At 41.0% G+C, this 23169-nt stretch overlaps 3 protein-coding genes and 1 long non-coding RNA gene across 6 annotated transcripts; 2 read left to right on the top strand and 2 right to left on the bottom strand.

The window, feature by feature from the left end:
• The first annotated feature begins 456 nt into the window (after positions 1-456).
• Positions 457-3443, top strand: LOC143526673 (uncharacterized). Its single transcript, XR_013133917.1, has 2 exons — positions 457-691; positions 1828-3443. It is a non-coding gene; the product is annotated as an uncharacterized LOC143526673 (long non-coding RNA).
• On the bottom strand, positions 2526-8204 carry hprt1 (hypoxanthine phosphoribosyltransferase 1). Its single transcript, XM_077021227.1, has 9 exons — positions 8036-8204; positions 6092-6198; positions 5697-5880; positions 4962-5027; positions 4738-4755; positions 4553-4635; positions 4373-4419; positions 4003-4079; positions 2526-3875 (listed from the first exon to the last, which is right to left on the bottom strand). The coding sequence occupies exons 1-9, from the start codon at positions 8060-8062 to the stop codon at positions 3828-3830; spliced, it is 657 nt and encodes a 218-aa protein (XP_076877342.1). The 5' UTR covers positions 8063-8204; the 3' UTR covers positions 2526-3827.
• Positions 8205-8822: 618 nt separating this feature from the next.
• On the bottom strand, positions 8823-13944 carry phf6 (PHD finger protein 6). Of its 3 annotated transcripts, none has more exons than XM_077021226.1 (11): positions 13750-13944; positions 12205-12378; positions 11920-12021; positions 11659-11792; positions 11492-11538; positions 11240-11403; positions 10974-11117; positions 10600-10704; positions 10169-10302; positions 9722-9854; positions 8823-9426 (listed from the first exon to the last, which is right to left on the bottom strand). In XM_077021226.1, exons 2-10 carry the CDS (start codon positions 12334-12336, stop codon positions 9722-9724), a joined length of 1095 nt encoding a protein of 364 aa, XP_076877341.1. In that variant the 5' UTR covers positions 12337-12378; positions 13750-13944; the 3' UTR covers positions 8823-9426. The 3 variants fall into 3 exon arrangements, with proteins under 3 accessions (XP_076877341.1, XP_076877339.1, XP_076877340.1); XM_077021224.1 differs by having other exon boundaries at positions 8823-9540; positions 13750-13942; XM_077021225.1 differs by lacking the exon at positions 13750-13944 and adding an exon at positions 13549-13721 and having other exon boundaries at positions 8823-9540.
• A 2348-nt stretch (positions 13945-16292) lies between these two features.
• On the top strand, positions 16293-22778 carry cab39l1 (calcium binding protein 39, like 1). The gene is made up of 9 exons (XM_077021228.1): positions 16293-16562; positions 18806-18971; positions 19177-19341; positions 19677-19795; positions 20382-20550; positions 20738-20797; positions 21077-21142; positions 21583-21726; positions 21899-22778. Exons 2-9 carry the CDS (start codon positions 18855-18857, stop codon positions 22088-22090), a joined length of 1032 nt encoding a protein of 343 aa, XP_076877343.1. The 5' UTR covers positions 16293-16562; positions 18806-18854; the 3' UTR covers positions 22091-22778.
• Positions 22779-23169: the final 391 nt, after the last annotated feature.

The raw sequence follows: 23169 nt of genomic DNA on the forward strand, positions 1-23169 counted from the left end.
TCTGGCAATGAGAACTCAACAGACAACAGGAACCCTCTGATGTTATAGTTTAGTTCCTGAAACATTACATTGAAAGACCATCTGTTATTCTTTTGTTTAGCACATTTGAATATGTTTCACGTGTTTGGAGATTGTGACTGTTTGCTTTGTAACTTGGGTGTTTTGCATGAGGGCCCTTACAGACAACAACACAGTAAAACCGCACAGCTCAGAGTCAGCGATATATCCGACACAAACACACAGAAACACAGAAGAGAAGGCATTTCTAGATATAAGATATCGCTGTTATAGAGATCCAACATGTCGGATTTTAGCTAAATAAAATTCCCCATCCAAAAAAAAAAATAATCTAATATTGATTCTTCCAAATTCCAAATTGCATGCACTTGTCAGAGACCGTCAAAATAATGAAAAAAAATAGGACCCACGGTGACTACAAGAAGAAGTTAACTAGCACCTACGCAAATTACTTTCAGAAACTAAGAAATGCTCGGTGAAGACAGGTCTGTGACAGCGGGACCGTGGCACACCGGAGCAGCTCCACGCCTCCCCGCCTGCCCTCCGCCTCCACGGGGGGATGTCGGAGCTGCTCCGTCCGCTGCGCCCCGCTCCCACAAAGCCTTGCAGGAGACCATACAATGAAATTTCGGCTTTTTTTTACGTTTCGGCGCCATTTTCGATTGGGTTGGAGGTAAGTTTAGGGATTTTTGAGGAAATATTTTTCATGATTTTTTTAAAGTCTCACGTTGTCAGTTTGTAAAGAGTCTGATCGCCTTTTCTGAGTCTAAACGTCCGGACGAGGCGAATTTAAGCTATAATGGACCGTGTCAGCGACGTTTACCGAGTCAGCACATTTACCCTTCGGACAATTTGTAACTTTGCTTGAAAACGGAAGACGAAACGTTTTTTTCCGCAATAAGTATAATTAAAACTTGCGCAAATTATCAGCACGCTTTACAACGTAATGCTTATAAGCGTGTGAATGTATATGACTTAAATAGTTCATTTAGCCTATGTGTTGCATTATGTTCTTGAGTGTGTTTTTCTGAAAAAAAAGAGATGTTTTTCCTGTTTAGGTTAAGATAATGCAAGTTAGACGTTTTAGCCTATTAGGGCTTAATTAAGGACAATCTCTACACGACAGAGTAGACTATAGTTGATTAGTTAACTTCTCGATGTCCGGTCAAACTACACGTAGCCTGTATTTTTTGTGTCACTCAGTCTAATGATATTTCTAATATTTATTTGGATACATTATTCAAAATGTTGTACCTGCGTAGTTTGCAATATTGTTAATTAATTTGTCAACACCAGCCTGTAAGAGCATGTTGCTGGCTACTAGTCTGTTTTGGGGTCATGAGTGTATTAAGTTCTTAATGCAGTGGCAATGAAAGAAAAAAATAGATAAACACTGTACTAATCTATTGTTTATCAGTTCAGTTTAGAGGACTATGATAAAGTTTGATATTCACATGCCTTGTACAAATGTTTCCTTTATTTCTTTCACACACATCGTGAATTTGGAGTACGTCAATTTTCATTGCACAATGCAGTTCTTTAATTTGGTAAGCGTTGCAGTAAGAACTTCACCACAAACTGACATGTAGAAACAGGGATGTGTTTGGTCTTGTCTGCCTCGCGCATGGCTCCAGTGTCACGTGTCTCACGGCTTAACTGATCGTGCAACGGCATTTTCAAGGAGTATGTATTGCAATAATGGTATTAGATGAGCAGCTACATTTGAGTCATTCTCGCAACGTCAATTATTCGTTGATTAAATATGGATTTATAATTCCTTTTTAATGAACAGTGTTTGTTTATTTCCAGGAAACCCTTTCCCCCCATAACGCCCAAAGAGAGTAAGCAAGTTGAGGCCTGTCTCAAAGGTAATGCCTTATCCTGATGTTCCTCCCTATCCCTCTAGGGGGCACTCTTCTCTCATTGAACTTGTTTTGCCATGTAGACCAACCATCGTATTTTGCTGGTCAGCAATTTCAATATACACGCAGGGATTGTGTTTTTTCCTTAACATAATTTTAGGAGTCAACAGTGCTTTTTTTTTTTTGTTTTGCTGGATGTTTTACTAGCAGCACATCATGGTTTGTAGTGATAATGGAGATGCAGATCGTGAAGGGCTGCTGGGAAAACTCTAGTGTTGTCTCCCGCCACACCATTTCACTTACACACACACGAGAGTAGTGCCTGCTCCACACCGTGAGGATGTCTGCAAGCTGTGTTATAGCAGCACGTCAATACTGGAGTTGAACTTTAAAGTATCCAGTGTTACACTTCTGCTCTAGTAAGGCCTGCCAGCTCAATCTTGAACTGAAGTGTCAACAAAACTGTTAGTTTTGAGTGGGAAATGCATGTTTACTAGCTGTTTTACTAAACAGTATGTATGTATGAATAAATGATAAAGATGAATAAAATTACCCAGAATTGCTGTTTACACCAGTGTTGCATTTAAATGTTCCCCCCTTTCCTGACCTGTTTACATTTGAAAAGAATCAGTCAACCAGACAGGCTGTAACCTTGATGTTTATTCTGTACCCATCAAAGTAGTGGGTTTAGGGCATTACACGAAGTAATCTTCTTGAAGGGGATTGCAAAAAGGAAATCGGGTTTAACTACATTCAATACTACAGTGAGCCATTTGTGTAGCATAGGACCTACAGTTGGGAATATTACCATGGTGACCCAATGCCTATTGTTAAAAGCTTGGAGGTTTCCCTTCAAAACAAGTTGAACATTGAAAAACGAATGTGGTCAACAAATCAGATTTCTTTTGATTTATGTTTTAAATATCACACGACATTATTCAGTGCTATACATTTTTAATGAGACATCCTCAAGCCACTAATACAGTGGTCCACTACATGATCATGTGACTTCTTTGCCACTGTCTTCTCAGAAGTGGGATGGGGTTTGGGAACTGCAGGCAAGAGACACTCAAAGGCTCAATGCTACTTGGAATAATCAGTTGCCCGTAGAGACAGGGTCGCTCTACGCTTATTACGTCCGAGGCTAATTTTACAGCTAGTAATAACGTTTCTAAATTGAGAAAGTGGGTGATCGTCTCCCACTTGTTCATCAGTGTTTGGTAAAGAAAGGTACGAGTGTGTTACTGTGGCTATATGACTTGGCATATAAAGCACATTAACATGTCCCCTCTTCACAAAACTACGTTTACTTAAGCTGCAGTAAGCAGATGTATACAGGAGGCAGAATGAATGTAATTACAGCTCACAGGAAAATGTAACTCATTAAAAAAGTCCTTCTCTGAATCATTCCTGCTTAACCCTCAATTACTGCACATCCAAATGAATAAACATATAGTAGAACTCAAAAATTTAAATGTTTGGCAAAAAATAAAAAATAAATGTTCACTGAGCAAGTACTTTAAATTGATCCTATTAAGCAGGAAAGAACAAAAGGTTTGGCTAGGTGTTCCCAAAAATTTGCTAAATGAATTAAATATTTAAGAATGTCTGGCAAGATTTATTTTTAACACATACAAACGTAATAAATTAAATAATTAAGCCTTCACCCCAAGATTTGCTATTGGTTATATTTTAGCCAAATACACTCAAATCAAATGTGACAGACAAGATATGCTTGTGGTCACTGAAGTGTCCTAGCCAATGGGGAGAAAGGTGAGCAAACGTGAGGTACTCCATGAACAAAACCGCCACACCTCACCAGAGACCCTGAAAGTAGGACCTGTAAGGTGAGCTGCACTCATGAAAAATACAAACCAGATATAAAATAGACACCAATAAAAATGAGACACAGCTAGGGGGGGGGGGGGGGGCGGCGTGCAGGCCGCCTCACGCTTTATACTTCTCTTTTCCTGTTTCACTGATGACGCAGATGTGCTGAAAAGCAGATGAAGAGGAAGCTTTAAGCCAAGAATAGTATGTTCAGAATGTATGTAGAGGGTGTGTTTCAGTTCGCTTAGTGTGTGAAGCGTTTGAGCTCTCACTTCTGAAATAGACGACTTACATTTAAATCTCTAAAGTACTCGTTGTAATCTAGTGCGTATCCCACCACAAATTTGTCAGGGACCTCAAATCCTACAACTAGAGAAAATGTAAGACAAAACAGTCATGATTATTATTATTTTAGTTTTTAGGTCAAGATGTAGTCTGTACATAAAACACAACACTAGGGACAAGCTCTTATCGAAAAAAATATTACATGGCACGGCATGTTTGTACGCTAATTTATTAGTGCTTTAGCATGAAATTGGCAGAAATCTATTGTAAATCTAGCTAATTCCAACAGAATAGGTTATTGATCATCTATGAATTGTAGTCATGCCAATAGGAATACTATACAGAGGCAATGCACAATTTACAAACATTACACTTACAGTCTGGTCTGTAGCCAACACTCCTTGGTGTTCTTTTCACAAGCAAGCTGGGGGGGGACCAAAATAAAGGATTTCTACAGAGGGATGTCGTTTTGTAGACAAAAATAATTACTATGGACCGTCTGCCATGCAGAAGGACTGTGGGCGTATCCCCACGTGTTCCCGTGTTCCTACACTTACCTGGCTACCTTGACCATTTTTGGGTTGTATTGCTTGAGAAGCTCCAACAAAGTTTTCATCGTCTTGCCAGTATCAATGATGTCCTTGAAAACACAAATGACTTTAGAGACAAATGCCACTTACACAAACCTGGTAATTTCAGGATATCTCGTTGGATATCTCATATAATAAATGCAAAATCGTACCTCCACAATCAAGACATTCTTGAAACATGGAAGAAAAAAAAGGAAAACTGTTAGTACTTACACTTGGGAATACTTTAGGCACAAACTCTGATGGAATATGAAACTATGAGAATAGTATCATCAGTTTAAAACAGTGACATTAGAAGATTTAGCTTATTAGTCTTAAAACCAAATTCTTACAGCACAGCAATGAGTAATTTGTTGTTCTTCAGATGGACACTTACCTTTCCTGTGAGTGTAGACAGATCATCTCCACCAATCACCTTAATCTCACCTGTAGACTGGTCGTTCTGTAACCCCCCACAACAAATAAAGGTGGCATGTGAATCATGTTTATGCACAAACTGATGGAATAGTGAAGTGGGTATGTGAGTGTATGTGGAACTCTGATTTACGAACATCTTTACTAACATTTAACCAAATGTTAAATTGAGTTAACACTGAAAAAGGTTTAGGTCACCCAAAATGTGTAGGAGTGTGTGTGTTTTGAAAATGAAAACATAATAATAAATAAAGTTAACCTCAATACAAATTTCCAAATGTTTATCTATATCATGCGATATGGCTAGAACAACTTATGCTTATAACAGACTCCCGAGTCTTTAAACATGATATAGACAAAATACCACTTAAGATTGGACACTGAACTTGTACTTTACTGTCAGCATAAGCACAGCAGTGTGGGCTCAGACAGGGAAAGGAGGGATAAATAAGCCAAACCCAAAAGACTCCGCTTGGAACAATTACCCGAGCGGCACGTTTCTGGAGCAAATAACTAAAGCCGTTTCTCAAGACCGCAAACAAGCTCCTTGGGTGCCATTATTATTTTGTAGAGCTCTAGATTTAAGTTATGGTATTCAGCTAAAACTAGAACATGTGCATGCAAATATGAATTGCAACCAAGAGCAACTCAAGAGCAGATGAGTATTATCAAAAAAGAAAGGGGCTTGTGCTTTTACTTGATAGCTCTTAAGACGAATGAAGTCCACAGTCATAGGTATGGAACGGTCGCTGTTGCGGTTAAGGGCTTTGATGTAATCTAGTAGGTCTGCAAAGAACTTGTAGCCTCCTTTGAGAACGCAGAGGGCCACAATGTGGTGACCTCCCATATTCTTCATGATCTCCCTGGCCAGGCGCTCGGTCCTGCAGGAATCAGGTCAGAGACAGGCTGCTCAGATCCGCTTACTCTCAAATCAACGTGGTATCAGTTTCCACTTCTCCGCTCGGACAACAAGTCTTACGCAAACGAAGGTTGTTTAACCCACTCAGCTCCCCTTGACTGAGATAAAAGGCTTGGTGTGGTTTGATAGGACTGAATCCAGGACTAAAGGAGAAGGAACGGCTTGCCTGGTACCTGTCCAAGATGAGCCCGTGCGGAATATAGACACGTTCCAGATCATCTGCATAGTGCTTTGGTATGCAAAAGAGGTCCAGGTCATAACCCTGCTCCTCATCACTTATCTGAAACACACAAATAATTTCTAGTTAAAATCAGCCATGTGCAGATTAAGAACCACGACACAGATGGTTAACAAACAGCTGTACTGATAAGGAGGCAATCAGAGAGGCATTTGGACAATAATGGGGCCTGGCGGCTCCTGTGGAGTTTTTATTTAAGCTCTACAGTAGATTCGTAGTACAGACACAAGAAAATCTCCAGGACCGATTCCATTAAGCCTGTGATTTTAAAGGCTAGTTTTTCCAAAATCGTAACTAGCTATCGAACATTTTACAAGGCAGCTCGGTCAGGAAAAAATGTTAACATTCTAACTACGTGGCCATGCGATGTCATAACGAAGGCTGAACACAGGAGACAAGGTCACATTCGTATTGGTGCGAAACTTTAACAGACTGGATAGAATGTCTCCCTCCTGACCTTGTATTAAACATATACAATATGACACGCACACAAAGATTATTCCAGGTGAGTAACTGCAGTGTACTATAGTAAGAGGTATAGAAATAGCTCATGGAATTAATGGAATTAATGGAATTAACTTCCTCCTACTACTAATTAAATATTCTAGGTGTGTAACTGCAGTGTACTGTAGTAGATGTATAAATATCTCATGGAATTCATGGAATTAACTTCCTCCTACTGCTAATTAAGAAGCACACTAGTGTACTCCCAATATTTAACTTTGCTACCATAATATTAGTGTTACCATCAGAGTTAATTGCGTGAGCAGGAATTATGGGGGTGTCCCTCTAGAATCAGGGGACACTGAACCGGACCGTTCTGTTGTCAGCAGGGTAATGGGTGTCTGGAAAATGTAGAAAACTGAAAAAAAAATTCAAAATGTATTCAAAAGCCCTCAATCTAAAGAAGCAGCACAAGTGAGACACCAGGCCTGCACTACAGCGCTGAAGCTATAGTCAATAAATACGATCTGTTTTTGCTCACATGGCTGTCACATGCCTCTCCCTGTGAGCTTGGGGTGGCTGTCGGTTCTTCGGGGAGAAGTGTTTTACCATGAGAGACAAAGTCCTCACAATCTCAAGGTGCCCGGCTATGGCGTGAGGTGAAAGGGTGATGGCACGGAGGCCGTGTCTGCCAGGGTTAAACCCTAGTCATGCTGACTCGCTGATTAAACAAGGGTACAGACAACGAAAGGTAAAGACTGGACAGGTGTTTTACTACGGATTCTCATGATTTCTCAGTCAGTCCAGCGTTCATAGAGAATGAACAAACACTGGCCGCTTGCTGACGGTTATCTAGTTGTTTTAAACGATCGACTGCCATCAAAGTCCGACCTACAAACACGATCAGCTAGTTGCAGTCGTCTTAATTCAGAACAGGTTTCGTATTGTGCTGCGCAGAATGACAGTATCCACCAATATATCAGCCATAGGCCTAAACCGTCTATAGGTTTAAAGTACGGACGGTAAGGGATGCAGCTTTAAACAAGCGCATTAACAGAAGCACTATGCCCCTAATCTGGTGAAATAAAGACGTTATGGGTCACACCGTGTTCTTTCTGTCCCCATGTGGACACACATGCAGCACGCCGAGCTCGTGCCACCGTCTCCGACGATCAACACGCTACATGTGGCACGCGCGCGCTCGTGCGAACACGCGTCCGCTTCCCCGGGCCCTACTGCAAAACAGCAGCGATATAGCAAAATAAAAGCCGTTCGTTTCGTTAGTGTTTGGCTGCACTCGTTCATTCGTATTTATTCTTGATCACTTGTATAACATGTGACTGTTCCCCGGTAAGCGGAGTACCGAACCGGGCTTTCCTAACGGACCCGCCGCAGTCATGTTCCGGTGTCAGTTACTGTAAAGATCAATACGTACCACGACGCAAGAGCTGGTTGTCGCCATCTCCGTACGATTGTAAAAGTCGTGGCTACGGACCAGGATGGCCGACTGCTATCAGACTGCCCTCTTTCACCCGGGAAGGTTTCCTCCCGTGACAGATTGTTTGAGCGCACTTTGTAGCTTCCGCTCGCCAGGGTGGGCGTGGCGAGCGTCGCTGGAAAGGTGGACAACGTCCAACAGCCAATCACCGCTCGGGGAATTGAAGACCGCCCACTTCAAAGTAAGAGTTGCATCAGAGACCCTACTACAGAACACTACACGAAACGCCTCTAATGCGCTATGAAATTAATGAAAATTATTTGGAGTTCGTTAAATTTGCATCGTATCCTATATTCCTGACTGCCAACTAATCGCCTTCAAGAATTATTCTAACTACATACGAATTTAAAGCAGGGCGCCTGCTCGAGTTGTAATATAATGTGTAATAATAAGGTGTCGTGGATAGAACAAAAATTATGAGAATTAGTCATAATTTTGCGTTAATGCAAATTAGTCATAATTTTGCGTTTGCGTTAGCGTTAATGAAACGCTGAAAGTACATCATCATACTAGACAAGGTCTGTTGTGTACGACTGCCATCTAGGTCTCTTCTTCACAGTCAACAGTATATGGATCAAATACATCTGAAATTATCAGAAGCATGTTGATCTTTCAACATGTTCCCTCAGTGGTATATCTGCATTGTATAAATAACCCAATATTCTCTAACCCAGGCTTTCTGAGTTTCACAGTATACCAAGTAATGATCACCACGTAAGACGGGTTAAAGAAAAAGCACATGCTAGTCAACGATCTTTAATCCTGACTAAAGACTTAAGGAAGCCACAGATATTCAACATTACTCGTGATAATACAGTAGTAAAATATAATACATGATACAAGAGAAAGTAAGAGGAAAAGATAATGTCAACCTTTTGACAGAATACAGCGACAGGCTTATTAAACTTCTTGATTTGGAAGAGACAGTAGAAATAATTAGGCAGAAGTCTAAAAAAAAAAAAAAAAAAAAAAAAAAAAAAAAAAAAAAAAGTCTGCGGAGAAAGAAGCTGGACAAAGAAAACGTCCCCCAGTCTAGTCGCGTGGACTTCTGATGTACAATGGCTCACATTTTCAAATCATACAAAGTTTTTCAGATGCAGACTCCGTTCAGTCCTGGACCAAATAACATCGTTAATGAAGATACTCCATCCAAAAAGTGTTTTTTTATTTAAAGTATAGGGCTTGGCTCCATGTGTTGTCAAACACATCTCACAGTTCATTGGGATTTTGGTACACACTGGACTCTCCAGTTTCATTTTTAAATGTCCATGAAAAATTGAGAAAAAGGTAAAGAAATGTATGGCTGGTTGTCCATGGTTACGGATTTTCTGGCAATGAGGGGAAAATTGTAAATGTTAATATTGTGAGCTGGCCTCTATGTTCTAAATGAGCACAATACAAAAATATCTTGTCCTTTTCTTCTGCTTATCTTCGTTCACCATCTGTTAAAGACAATCCTCATCATCAATATTTTATCGTCAAGTTCTTCTTAGTGTAATAACTGCTGTACCCTTTATTAGTTGCAAAATACAATTTCCAGTCATGTGAACTAGAACCTTCTACAAGACAGGAAGTCATGCTGCCATACGTAGGATGCGTTTGGCGACACTTCCAGAATCTCACCTAGTTGCCATTAACTTGAGACGAAGGAGACGCCCCCCCGTGGTTGCTCGCAGCCCTCTCACGACTGCGGTTCTCCCTCTCCTCATCCTCTTCATCCCGCTCTTCGTTTCCACTGTGATTCTTACAGTACAGTCTGGTAAAAGGAACAAAACATCACAGTAGATGTACCAAGACAGGGTCTAAAAATGAACGTGTGACATGGCGCTTGTCGTGGGGACAGCCAAGGAGGGATTATGTAAATACTTTATTTAAAGTTGATTGGGGAATATCAATATTCTGCAGTAAAAATTCAATAACCACTATGATCCACATTATGGACTCGTATTAGTCACAACTACGAAGACGACAAATGTTTTGATGCCACCTAGTGCCGACATGTGGCTTCCATCGCTTACTGACACCGTGTGACGCTTTTCCTAAAACCAAAAGACATGATCAGCAGTTTACTTGTATATGCCTCTGGCCATGTTCTCTATGTACTTGGCCTTGTCCTGCAGGCCGCAGTGGTAGTGGTAGGTTTTCACGCAGGCTTTTATCTCGCATCCAATGGTGGCTCCAAGCTGGCCACAAAGGGTGCATTTCTGAAACGAAACCACCCCATTAGCAGTCAAAAATTAAACAGGTTTGAACCGCAATATGAAGAACATTTTAATAAGCCTAAGTCCACTATGCCTTGTAGAACAAATGCAGTTTTAAAATATTTTTTGAAAGCTTCTTGCATACGTAGAGCTATGTAACTTATTAGTAACCATACTTGAATTAATAAATGTTTAAAGTACAAACCTGATTAAATTATAAAGGTTAGTTATAAAAGGTTGCAGTCAACCTTACACATCACAAAAATAACTCAATAATTCTCATCTCATAAATGAACTCACCATTCTTTTTCCTCTCTTTATTTCCTGGATGACTGTTTTAATTTCAAAGTTCCCGAATTCTGCCCGTGAGCTGGTAGTGAGTTGGACGGTTCCCGAAGAGAAAAGCTGTCATACAAGAGCGGGTGTAACCAATTAAGACCATTTAGACGTCTGAAGCTCATGGCTACATTTGCTACATACAGACTCACTTCCCTGAACTTTTAATATAATTCAGTTGAAATACCCCAAGTTCATAATCATAGTGGTTGATTTTTTGGGTTTTAAAACATTTAATGTCAGTGCTAATAAAAGTTGCAAACTGTCAAATCACTTAATGTCTGCAAGTGCTTCACTACGTTTGCCTGAACGTGTTTGCTAAGTATGGGGTGACCCACCATGCACTTGTAGTGTGCTGCGACCTTTTTGCCGTTGTCAGAATGGAGCACACCGCGCGTCTGATTCTCCTCATCACCAGCATGGCAGAAACCACAACGAAGGCCCGACTCACTAGGACTGCCCCTCAGAGGGGACCGGTCCCGCTACATAAACGCACAAAACAGAACAGCTACAGCCAACAGTAGCTAACTACTTGCTTCTAGCACTTTATACACAACACGATTTAATCAGACAATAATTAGGACAAAGAATATGCAAATTTTACATTTGAGGAGCTTTCCATTTCATCCAGCCCTTGCGAAGAGGTCGATCGGGCGTCATCCGATTGCCCACGAGACATGGCTCTGACTCTGCTCTTCTCGAACCTCCCCCTCCCTCTGTTCCTCGGCGGGGAGGAATCCGAATCGTTGGCTGCAACTCCTTGCTCCTCTAACAGTGTGTGCCCACAATTAACACATTTAGCGCAAGTAAAACCGAATTATAACTAACCAAAATTAAACTAACGGGAACTTATTACCATCGCTGGCGTCTTGGGATGCGTCACGATGTTTGCGACAGTAAACACTACAAAAGAACACGGGGATAGATTTATAAAATGTGTAATGAATGCGAACGAACAATTCAGACAGAGAGAAGAAACAGAGAATGGAGGAAATGGAGAATAGGAACAATCATTGGGTTTACAGGTAAATTCCCTGGGAGGGGTTCTCCTTGGTCTGTGCCTTGTCCCTCAGGGCACAGCAGTAGTGGTACGTCCGTCGGCATGTCTTAACATCACAGCCTATGGTAGCACCGGGCCGGTGGCAAGATGAACACATCTGTGTGGAGTAGGGCAGTTCAAAATGAGCTCTGGTCACTTTTCTAATGCATCATCACCAAAATGTGAAAGTCTGAGCCCAGCCAGCGATGGAGTGCGCTTCACAAAGACGGCGTCTCGCCACTTGCCAGTTTGTTTCCTCTCTTGATCTCTTTCTTCACATCCTCGACAGAAAACCCCCCGATGTTTTCACTGTCTGAATGAGAGGTCACCAGGGCAGAGGAGAAAAGCTGCAGAGAAATTCACGAGTTAAATTTATGGAAATATGAAACGGAAGTGATGAGTAAAGCAAGTAAACAACTTTGACACGTTGCAATATGTTTTCATTTCAGTTTAGTGAGACTGGTCAACCTTTAACCAGATAACAGGTTCTGTCCCCACTGAACACATCTGATGTCACATGGTTCACTCACCATGCATTTGTGATGGGCAGCCACCCTCTGGTTGTCTGATACTAGCAGCTGGCCACACTCCTTCTCTCGGTTAGTTCTACAGAAGGCGCACTTTCGCAGACGCCCCGCTGTCCCCTTCTTTTGCACCGACATGGCTTCTTCCACACCTCCAACTACAAAAGAGACTGATGCTGCCTGTGAACAGCACCGTACAGAAAGGGTGGGCCTTAAAATCGTATTTACATGCTTTTATGACTATCTGATCGTGGTGTGTGTAGTACCAGCAAAATGGCGATTTGTAATGTGGAAAGCAAGTGATGAGACATTTTATGCACTGTAACAAAAACTAACTCACAAAACATGAAATAAAACTCAAATCTCCAATGAAATGGTAACATACAAGGTGTTTTATGTTACCTTGGCATGAGACATACGCCCAATATATTAACCTATGTAAAGAGCATGTAGTTATATTTAATAGTTAATTAGATCCTACATTTTAAAATATAGATTCTAGATGCAAAATATTTAGGATGATTTAACATTCGTCAATATTAAGTCATTACCGACTCCCCACAAACCCACCAAAGTAACACAAGTTCCCAACAAAAAAAACTTATAATAAAAATCCATAGGCTTCTGAAACGCATGTAAATAAATGAAGCTAAAACAGCAAAAGGGGAAAAAAAACCATCAAGTGGAAAGAGTGGCGTAGCTAACACCAGCTCACTTCTGAAACTCAACGCCAGAAGACAGCCGGGCAGCTACCCGTCCAGCTAGCAGTCGAATCCTGTCAGAGTCCAGGTGACCGTTACAGCGCCGTTTCATGGGGTTCTAGAACGTCCGCGTGCTGTTACAACACGTTACTTGGGTTCGTAACGGCGTTCTCTAGCTCGCTTTGGCGCCAGCGGGCCTAGTGTCACCATAGCCGACCTGCTGGCTCAGAAAGGCGAGCAGCACGGCTAGCTAGGCAGCTAACGCGGTAGCAGCGCTAACACAACTAGCTAGAGCTAAACAGCAGCGGAACACAACGTGCACCGTGTAGTTTAGTCAAGTAACACAGCCAAGAACAAGATCACAAAGTCTCAATGGAAAGTAGAGAAACTAGAGGGCGAAGCTTCTTTTCCTGCATATAGACAAAGACGCAGAATTATATGCACCAAAATCTGAAACTGGCATGAAAATGCAAAATAAAATTCTTAAACTTTTTTGCATCTTAAATCCTGCTCACTCCACTGCCCATTTCAAAAGGGATATCTCCGAATGATAGAAAGATTAAAAGCACATCTTTCCACGAGCACTGTAGTAAGGCCCAAGTTGCTATACGACTTGAAACTGCACTTCAAAACACTGGCATCAACTTACTTTGTGCACACACTACGAAACAAACCCCAAAACAATCGCTCGTTACATTGTTTCCACTGCATAGTGCGCGATGAACGTCCCCGCTCCGGGCGCGGAGACCGCCATACCCGACGCGTTACATCCAAACACCGAGGGAATAAACTACAGTGACTCCAGCCTCACAATCACGTTATATGGAAATGTCTGATTATACATCCTTACCACTGGTGTCTAGCTCTATTTCTGCTGAATCGGGAGAGCACAAGATTAGTGGCGCGAGTTCCTCCTTTTACTGACAAACGAGCGGCTGCAGCTTGTTTCTGGCCATTGCGGCGCGTTACGTTGCACAGGCCGAGCTGCAGCAGAACGCACGTTCGGTCGCTCGCGACGTGCACGCCACGCCCCTTCAGCTCGCGCCGCCGCTCGGCACGCTCTCGCGCTCCGTCCGCGTTCTCTCTCCTCACTTCGCTCGAGTTCAAGAGTTTAGCCCGCGAGCACAGATACACTGCGCCTCGAGTTCTCTACCTCCACACTGAAAGATCTGACCATTTTAGATTTAAAACTGAAAATGAGTGGCGCACGTAAAAAAAGAACAAAATCTTTATATATATATATATATATATATATATATATATATATATATATATATATATATATATATATATATATGTGTGTGTGTGTGTGTGTGTGTGTGTGTGTGTGTGTGTGTGTGTGTATAATCTCACTGGAATATCATGATTCTAAAGTTCTAAAAAGGAAATGTAGAATAATGCACACAGAGCTTGACAAAGCATTTCTTTACTGCCTGCCAGTTCCGTACAGGCGCATTTATCGCTTGCCTTATGGTGAAGAGGTTTGGCTTTTAGAGTTTTGGAATGAGGTGGCATCGCTCACAGGGTTTTACATCAGCAGAAAGTAAAGGGCCCGTTGCCAAAAAACCGTACCATCCACATGCACACACCCGTCTCAAAAGAAACTAAATGCTCATGTATGTTGTTCTGGTTTATAAGCAAACGCCGTCCTTGTTACAGTTTTTTCATATTATAAAACTCATTCTAGCTCATTTTAAAATGCATTTTATTTTTTTCTTTAAGCTACTTAAAAATAAAAATAAAAACACAACTGGTCAGCAAAATATTGTATTTAAAGCATTATTAAGATTGTTTTATCTAAGTAAGTTTTCCCCAAGAAAATATGCATAAGCTAAACAAAATTAACATTGTTCATATGTATATTAGTACTGTTTTGTACAGTTGTTGACCTCTGCCTGAAACGTCACGTTTCTGGAAATATTATGAAAATATTATGCACACTCACTCGCTCACTCACTCGCTCATTCTCTCTCTCTCTCTCTCTCTCTCTCTCTCTCTCTCTCTCTCTCTCTCTCTCTCTCTCTCTCTGTGTGTGTGTGTGTGTGTGTGTGTGTGTGTGTGTGAAATATAGAATATATAGAGGTGATGCTAAACAGACATAAACGTTTTAAGTTTCACACTTGTACAAATTGTTTGTTAATTGTATGACCTGTTTGTTTTGTATTGGCTTTATGATTATTCTTTATCATTTATGATTAGTCAAATTTCCACTCAAGTCACCACACTCAACACTAATTGTGTATGAAATAATTATAGTACATAATATTCCTTAAAATCACCATATAGATATGTACAACTTCACTGGAACCTTTAATGATAATGTTGGGGAAAATGTCAGGCTTAGACTACGTACAGATGTCTTCTACTGAAGTTATCCCAAAAATAATTTTCATTTCCATTGTCATACCTTTATTTAATTGTCTGCAGCACAATAGAAATGTATTCCTTCCACTTGAAGATGCCTTATATGGTCTTGCATCCTGCTGTGTCTCTTTTTTTCTGGGAAATAGATTATCTGGTTCATGCATCAGTCACTAGGGTGCCACTAACAACAAAGTCATAAGGGTCCATAGCACAAAACCAAAATTCTTAAAAGTCTTGTGCCTTCATTTCACTATTCATAAACATGTCTCTAAACAATGTGCTGTATATTTTACATTTGTTTTATTATTTGTATAAACATACCACTGTTATATGTCACTGTTGAACCCTTCAGCAAGAAGCTTAATGCTCTCAGCTCCAGGGCATCTGTGTAATGGCTAACCTTGCGCTCTGATCCCAGCTCCCAATGAAGCTGGAATATGCAAAGAGAAGCATTTCATTGCACTGCACATGTGCATATTTGGCCAAATAAAGGCATTCCATATGGCCTAGATATTTTTGTTCTGTTTATTTAAAGAAGGGTATTAAAAGTGTTTTATTTTTATTTTTAAAAGGTGTAAAAAGCGATTCAGTCTGATATGTACAAACAAATAGAGATGCACAGAGGTGACTTCACACATCTTTTCATAACAGTAAATACACATGATATAGACTGTCCTGGCCAGCACTCAGTAAAAGACTGAAGTATGAAGTTTAGGTGTTACTATTTTACAAATTCATATATAAAAATGTATTTTATCCAAAAATGTTCATAAGTCCTATCTCAAGACAGTATAATAGGCTAATGTTATAACTGATCAAACCTTATTGGAATCATAACAAAAAGGCGAATTATTATTATTATTATTTTTTTTATTATAAAGTTATTGCAAAGGATGCAGACTGCCAGTTTTTCAAACTAATAAATCTACTTAAATTAAAATCGAAGTACCATTATTACTTGAAGAGGGCGTTTGCTTGTCTTAGACGTTACCATTGGTCAGGGGTGATGTCAATCATGAAATGAGGGCGGTTTCCTAAACACTCGCCAACTTCCCTGATATAACCTAACTAGCTAGCTAGCTGCTCTTCGTCAGTGAACCGGTGTTAGAAGGAGAAAAGGGCTAACTGCAAATTTAAAAAGAAAAAAAAAAACAGATTTGAGGCCGAATAATATGTACGCCCTAGTCTGAACGAAGTTTTAGCGTGCTGTGGTGCTTATAAGTAGTTTGTCCGAGCTAGCTAGCAACCTTGGTTTGAGTAATTTTCCAAAGTCGACGTTCAGCTAAATTGGTGGATGCGGTGAGTATTAAACTTGAGCTTCTTCCAACTCGATATCTGAACTAACTAACCGCCCGACTGGGTCATATGAGCAGCCGTCGTGGTGAGAAAAGTAACCAACGCAGCTGGTTTAAACCTAATCTGTCCTGGCTATCTCGTCGTGTCTGCCATTTTCTCGGTTTCCCCGTAAACCCGCTTTTTCGGTTCAAACTCGACGAGCTGCTGGGGTCGTTTGGTGACTCGTGGCAGCGTTCGGCCTCACGTCTGTGGTGCAGGTCGGGTTTGATAGTGTAGTTGCATCAATAATTTCATCAATTCAGCCACTGAGTTGCGTTAGTTGTCATTGTCAGTGGGACTGGAGGGGTGGGTAAAAAGTTATGCGCTGTGTGATGATGGTTGCTGACAAACCGCAGAACTGCTGCAGTAATGTCACTGGAGAGAGAGAGAGAGAGAGAGAGAGACATCTGTCATTGTAATTGAGTAAGCTGTGTGGTCTGCTGCTCAGCATAGCAAGTTAGTAAACTTGGGTAGTTAACTCTAAATGTCGAAGTCACTTATCTCTTCATCCACATTATTATACCCTTCTGCCTGCCTGCCTAACACTTCTAGGCAGCTGCTGTAGTCTTTGTGATCAGCTACCACATTAGTGATCACATTGCTGAACATGGACAGGAAATCAACTTTTCCTTAGATTGCTGTAGTCTCTTAGCTAACCGTGATAAATTGGCCAAGCAGGTTATCATCTCAGTGTGTGACATCTGTACAGATCAATAGCTAGCTTAGTTATTTTTCTTGGAAATGCTGATCGATGTCTACTGGCTTTGTCAGTTTGGGTGGTGTCTGGCAATGGATATCTCCATCAGGCATAAATTTCCTTCTTTAACTGCTTGGCCAGTTCAAGTAGAGCACTGACTAATGTTTGTTTTATTGCTGGATTACTTCTAAAACGTGCCTAACGGTCTGTAGTTTGTAGCCAAAGGTTTTTGACATATTATCTATGTTACAAATGTGAAGTGAATCCTAGTGAAATGGGACTAGGTGAGCATGCATGTCCAAAGCTCATATGATGGGTCTACTTCTAAATGAATAACATGACTTCCTGTGAGAAGTAAGACATTTATGTATGTATTTATTTTTAATTTTATAATGCTGAACTTGTAGGGCATATATGTTCTTTAATAATTATAGCTTATCCTTAATGATGCACTTTTAACATGTGGTATGTTCTGATTACAGGCATCTATGGCATGCGTTTAAGATTGTAGACATTTTTAAACATTTTAAATCAAAGCCAAACATTTCAGTTCATCCACATTTCTTGTTGGACAAGTCTTGGCAAGTAGTGTGTAAATGAAATACTGCATCTCGGTTCCATGCTGTCGGACATCAGTGTCGTAAATAGAAAACGGAGAATTAGGCGGGTGTATTGTTGCTTCTGTTTGTCACATATTAGGGTAACCTGGTCAGATATAGTGTTTGGTACCATGCAGTCCAGATTAAAGTCAGGATGTTGGATAAAGGCATTATGTTAATTCAAGAACTTGCACACGAATGATAGTTACTTAGAGTGGCCTTAAATGATAATTCTACATATTACAGCCTTCTTTTTTGCCATTCTTTAAAACAAGTAAAAAGCAACCACATGAGCATTCATTATGTTCAGTCCAGTCTGCAACTGCTTGGCATTGTTGTAAGAGTTCAAGTAAGGGATTGTATGGACATTTTGTTTTCAAAACTGTCAATAAAGATGCTCTCCTCAAAAATTCTATACATGACTTGAAAGAAATTCAGATCATGCCAAAATCAGTGCCTTTTTTAACAAGAAATTGAAAATATCCAGCCCCATTATGTAGTGAAGTTACAATGTCTGAGCTAATAGTTAATAGGAGTGCAGGTTTATAGTGTGAAGTATCACACACTGCCGCATCATTTTTAGCATGGTTTATAATGTCCTCAGGTTGGGTACATTTTGTAGCTATAAGAGCTGGGCTACAGTCTGGGCATGCTCAGTGGATGTAGAGTTGTCCTTCATTTCCCATTTGCATTGCACATTTCAGTTTAAGAATGCTGATGTCAGATCTGAGACTCCTTTCTCATATGTATTTCAGTGGGATATGAAAGATGAAACCTGACTGTACATCAGAAGAAAAAAAAAGATTCTTGACTCATATAATTCCACTGTTTATTTTATTATTGGTCTAAATTGACAAATCATTTGACATTTCATGCCTGTAATTTTGTGTATTTTTTTTTTCCTTGTAAAGTTGAACGGCTTCTAATTTCATCTAAAACCAGCCGCACCATTAAAACATCATGCCATTTCCCTTCGGGAAGTCTCAGAAGAACCCTGCAGAGATTGTGAAGAACCTCAAGGAGAACGTGGCCTGCTTGGAGAAACTAGATGCATCTGACAACAAGAAATGTGAAAAGGTGAGCAGCGAAATCTGAAACCTCACAGGACCTTTATTTTGAAGTCGCTGTATTGTTTTTGGCAGTGCGCACCGTGATCACTGCTTTAGAGCAAGAGGAAACACTGAAGCAGTATTCACACATTCGGTTTTTCCCCTTTAAATGTGATTTTGGAGCGTTCTCTGGCAATGGCGGTTGGTGGAAACGAGACTGATTTGTGTACCAGGTTGCAGAGGAGGCGTCGAAGAACCTAGCGTCACTAAAAGAAGTCCTGTGTGGCACTGGCGACAAAGAACCTCAAACAGAAGCAGTGGCCCAGCTGGCCCAAGAGCTCTACAACACCAACCTCTTCATTGCTCTCATAGCCAACCTGCAAAGGATCGACTTCGAGGTGACTGTCATTCATAACCAAACTAGGCGTTTGTGTTGACTTTAGCGTTTGCACAGCAGATGTCATGAAGCCCAAGGAGTACTGTGGCATGTGATTGGTTTAATAAATGAGCTTTTATTCATTTATTTAATTTAGTATAATTTTAATTTTGGGTTCACTAACCACGTTTCCAACCATGTTGAAGCCTTTACTTTAGCCTTTACTAAAGGATCTCCGATCTTCTCTGCGTGGCTTTAGCCTCCTGTTCAGTGTTGCGTATGATTAAAGTTTAGGCACTCTTGCTTCTAATATACTGAATATATTTGATTTACATTTCTGTTTAATTGTCCTCACAGGGGAAGAAGGATGTGGTTCAGTTGTTCAGCAACATAGTTCGTCGTCAGATTGGCACCCGCACTCCCACCGTGGAGTACATCTCCTCCCACTCCCAGATCCTCTTCATGCTGCTGAAAGGGTTCGTTTCCCAGGTCCCGGGGGCCAGCCATGGATGAAGAGCATTGATTAACCTGTCAATAGTAGCTGGCATTGCTGATGTGACTGTATTCAGTATTCTCATTGAGTATTCTCATTCCCTGTCCTGTTATCAGATCTGCAAGCAATGGACACATTTTGTTTTGTAAAAGTGCATGAACAAATGAATCATCTCCACATCATTGCTTGATGGTATATGTTTTCCATGGATCCAGCTACACCAAAATTGGCCCACATGTACAATGTGGTGGGAACCAGATTTTGGTTCCCAGCATAGCAAATGTCACTTGTGGCCATGAGTGCACAATTATCTGTGGAGTCACTGTGCACCACTAGTCAGGACGGTTGGCTGTATCCTTCCGTTCCCGCCCCTCCAGAGTGATGCTACCCAACTGTGGGAATCTCTTCGAATTTGGATGTTCTTACTGTACTGTTAAACTGTCCTACCACACGGCATGAGTGGCAGCTCAGAAAGAAAAGGGGGGGGGGGGGGGTGTTTGGGTAGTAAAACATAATTAGTTGTCTTCCATGGTGACCTTGGTCCTTAGTGTTTATTCTGTTAACTGCAGCTATGAGACTCCGGATGTGGCTCTGAACTGTGGTATGATGCTGAGGGAGTGCCTCCGTCATGAACCCTTGGCCCGAACCGTCCTGTTCTCAGAGGACTTCTTCTGTTTCTTCCGTTATGTGGAACTGTCGACCTTTGACATTGCCTCTGATGCTTTTGCTTCATTTAAGGTGAGCAAAGTAATGTCTTCTGAGTTTTTTGTATGCTATTTCTTATCGGTCATTTAAGTGGATTATGCAAACCTGTTATTTTCTTGTATTACTTGTGAGATTTGTAAAAGTGGTGTCAGGAATTTTTCCATTGGACTTGATTTGCATATACACATTTACTCCAAGGTTGTTTTTTTTTCTTTTGTAGGATCTTCTAACGAGACACAAGATTATGTGTGCGGATTTCTTAGAGACAAACTATGACAGAGTAAGTGTTGAAGAGCCAGAGTACTTCTTGCAAAAATGTTAGCAGTGGTGGATCAATTAAGTCAGCGGATCAGTTTTGTTAAAGTCCATGAGAAGGTCCAGTACATGTGTGGTAAAATTAACATATTGACGAGAAGGTCCAGTATATGTGTGGTAACATTTACATATTCATGAGAAGGTCCAGTATATGTGTGGTAAAATTAACATTCATGAGAAGATCCAGAATATGTGTAGTAAGATGACCTTTTTTTTCCGTATTATTTCTTTTTTTCTTTTTTAGGTGTTTACAGATTATGAAAAGCTGCTGCATTCTGATAATTATGTCACCAAGCGTCAGTCCCTGAAGGTGAGGTCTTTACCTGTAACACAGGTTGTCACACGGTGACTTTGATGTGTCAGGAAAGATTTTCGCAGGTAACAGAGTTGTGCTGCAATATTGGACAGATTGTAACCGTCACATGCCTATAGGAAAGTCCTGCTCGCCTCTGTCTGCCCTATCTTTACAGCAGTATCATGTTTACAACACAAGACATAGACACGCGTGTGACTGGAACATGATTGGACCGTGTGATTATATTCATGAGCACATTTAGGTCTTGCTGTAGCGATGTTCTCTCCCTGGTAGGCCAGGACTGAGACACAGGATCTACAAGTTTGTTTGCTGCAGGGGCAATTTGTGTTGGAGCATATGTAATAAAACTGGCAGTCCGTTCCTAACCGACACGTGGTGATATAATTCTTCAGTGGCAACATCTGTTGTAACACCAGCCGTGGTCTTCCTCATAGCTGTTGGGCGAACTCCTGCTGGACAGACACAACTTCACCGTCATGACCAAGTACATCAGTCGAGCTGAGAACCTGAAGCTGATGATGAACATGCTGAAAGACAACAGCCGTAACATCCAGTTCGAAGCCTTCCACGTCTTTAAGGTAATGCGCACAGGCCCACAGGCTCGTCCAGGTCTGAATGTCAGGGCAACTATGGCTTGAGACAGAATAATTTGGCCCACTTGTTTGCTGACTTTCACATATCTGCCCCATTGACCTAAAAAAACACTAGTACTCCATTAACTGAAATGAGAAGTCTTCCTTGTGCCCTCAGGTGTTTGTGGCGAACCCGAACAAGACGCAGCCCGTGCTGGACATCCTCCTGAAGAACCAGTCCAAGCTGGTGGACTTCCTGAGCCACTTCCAGACCGACCGCTCGGAAGACGAACAGTTCTGCGACGAAAAGAACTATCTGATCAAGCAGATCCGTGACTTGAAGAAGCCTGCCCCGCCAGAGGAGGTGTGAGGCGGACGGAGCTGAGGGCCAGAGTCAGGGCGCAGGCGTGCTGAAGGAGCGTGAGGGAGGGAAGAGGAGGGAGTGACGAAGAAATACTGCTCTCACCGACACTTAATTTCTTTGCATCTGACCGCTGAAATGGGTAACGAGTGCTCTAGATAGCGAGTCTTTCCCTTTAATTAGGGACAAGGTGGAGTTTTGCCGTTAGAAAGGTAAGTGGGACCCAAAGCTTCCTCCCAGAGAGAAAATGTTAGAAACACGCATGGATTGTTTAGAGACCATTGACTGTCTGTGCGACCTCTGACTATCTGTGACCATTTTGATTTTTACCTTAGTCAGATTTGTGGTAGTTCTTGGTAGTGACTTAGAAAAATAAGTTTCCTCTGGGTTTGTAGAGGTGTTTTTCACCTTTTATTAAGGCAAGTAATGGTGTGTTAGGAGACAAATGCCTTTATTGGTGAGAATTCACTTTATTTCAAGTTTTGGATAGGCCTGCGATGCCCACAAATGTAGAAAGCAAATGTTTCCAAAGCTTTGGAAGCAAAAGTATCTCAAAGATATGTCTTAACTTTATTCACTTTTTAAGCCTTTTTAAACCAGCACTCTAGTAAATAGTAAACCAAAGCCCTCTTCTCTTTAGCTAGTGACTGGGTATGTTTCATAGTCCTATATCAAATTATTCAACAAATAAATAAATTATATATATATAATGTGCAAAAGAGAATTTCCAGAATGGCTGCCAAATCGTGGAGGGCTAACCTGCTTGTGTGAGGCCCTCTGTATTTTCTGATATTGTGCTCACACCAGTCGCACGCTGACTGGTTGCGTTATTTAACTACCTTGATGGTTACTTATTGGATCCCTTTGCATAAAAGTGTACCTGGAGTATTATTCTGACTTCACTTTGGTTAGCCCGTTATTTTAAATGTTCGGGGAAGCTTTTAAAACGCGTACACACAAATATCTAATATTTATTAGCTGTGCAACTAATTGCAGGTTTGTTTATTCCACTGATGTAGAAATACATGGTACGCATAGAACATCGTTAATTGATTAATCAACACTCGCACTGTAATACTGTAAGACTG

The sequence above is a fragment of the Brachyhypopomus gauderio genome, chromosome 11, assembly GCF_052324685.1.
Source record: "Brachyhypopomus gauderio isolate BG-103 chromosome 11, BGAUD_0.2, whole genome shotgun sequence".
NCBI lineage: Eukaryota > Metazoa > Chordata > Actinopteri > Gymnotiformes > Hypopomidae > Brachyhypopomus > Brachyhypopomus gauderio.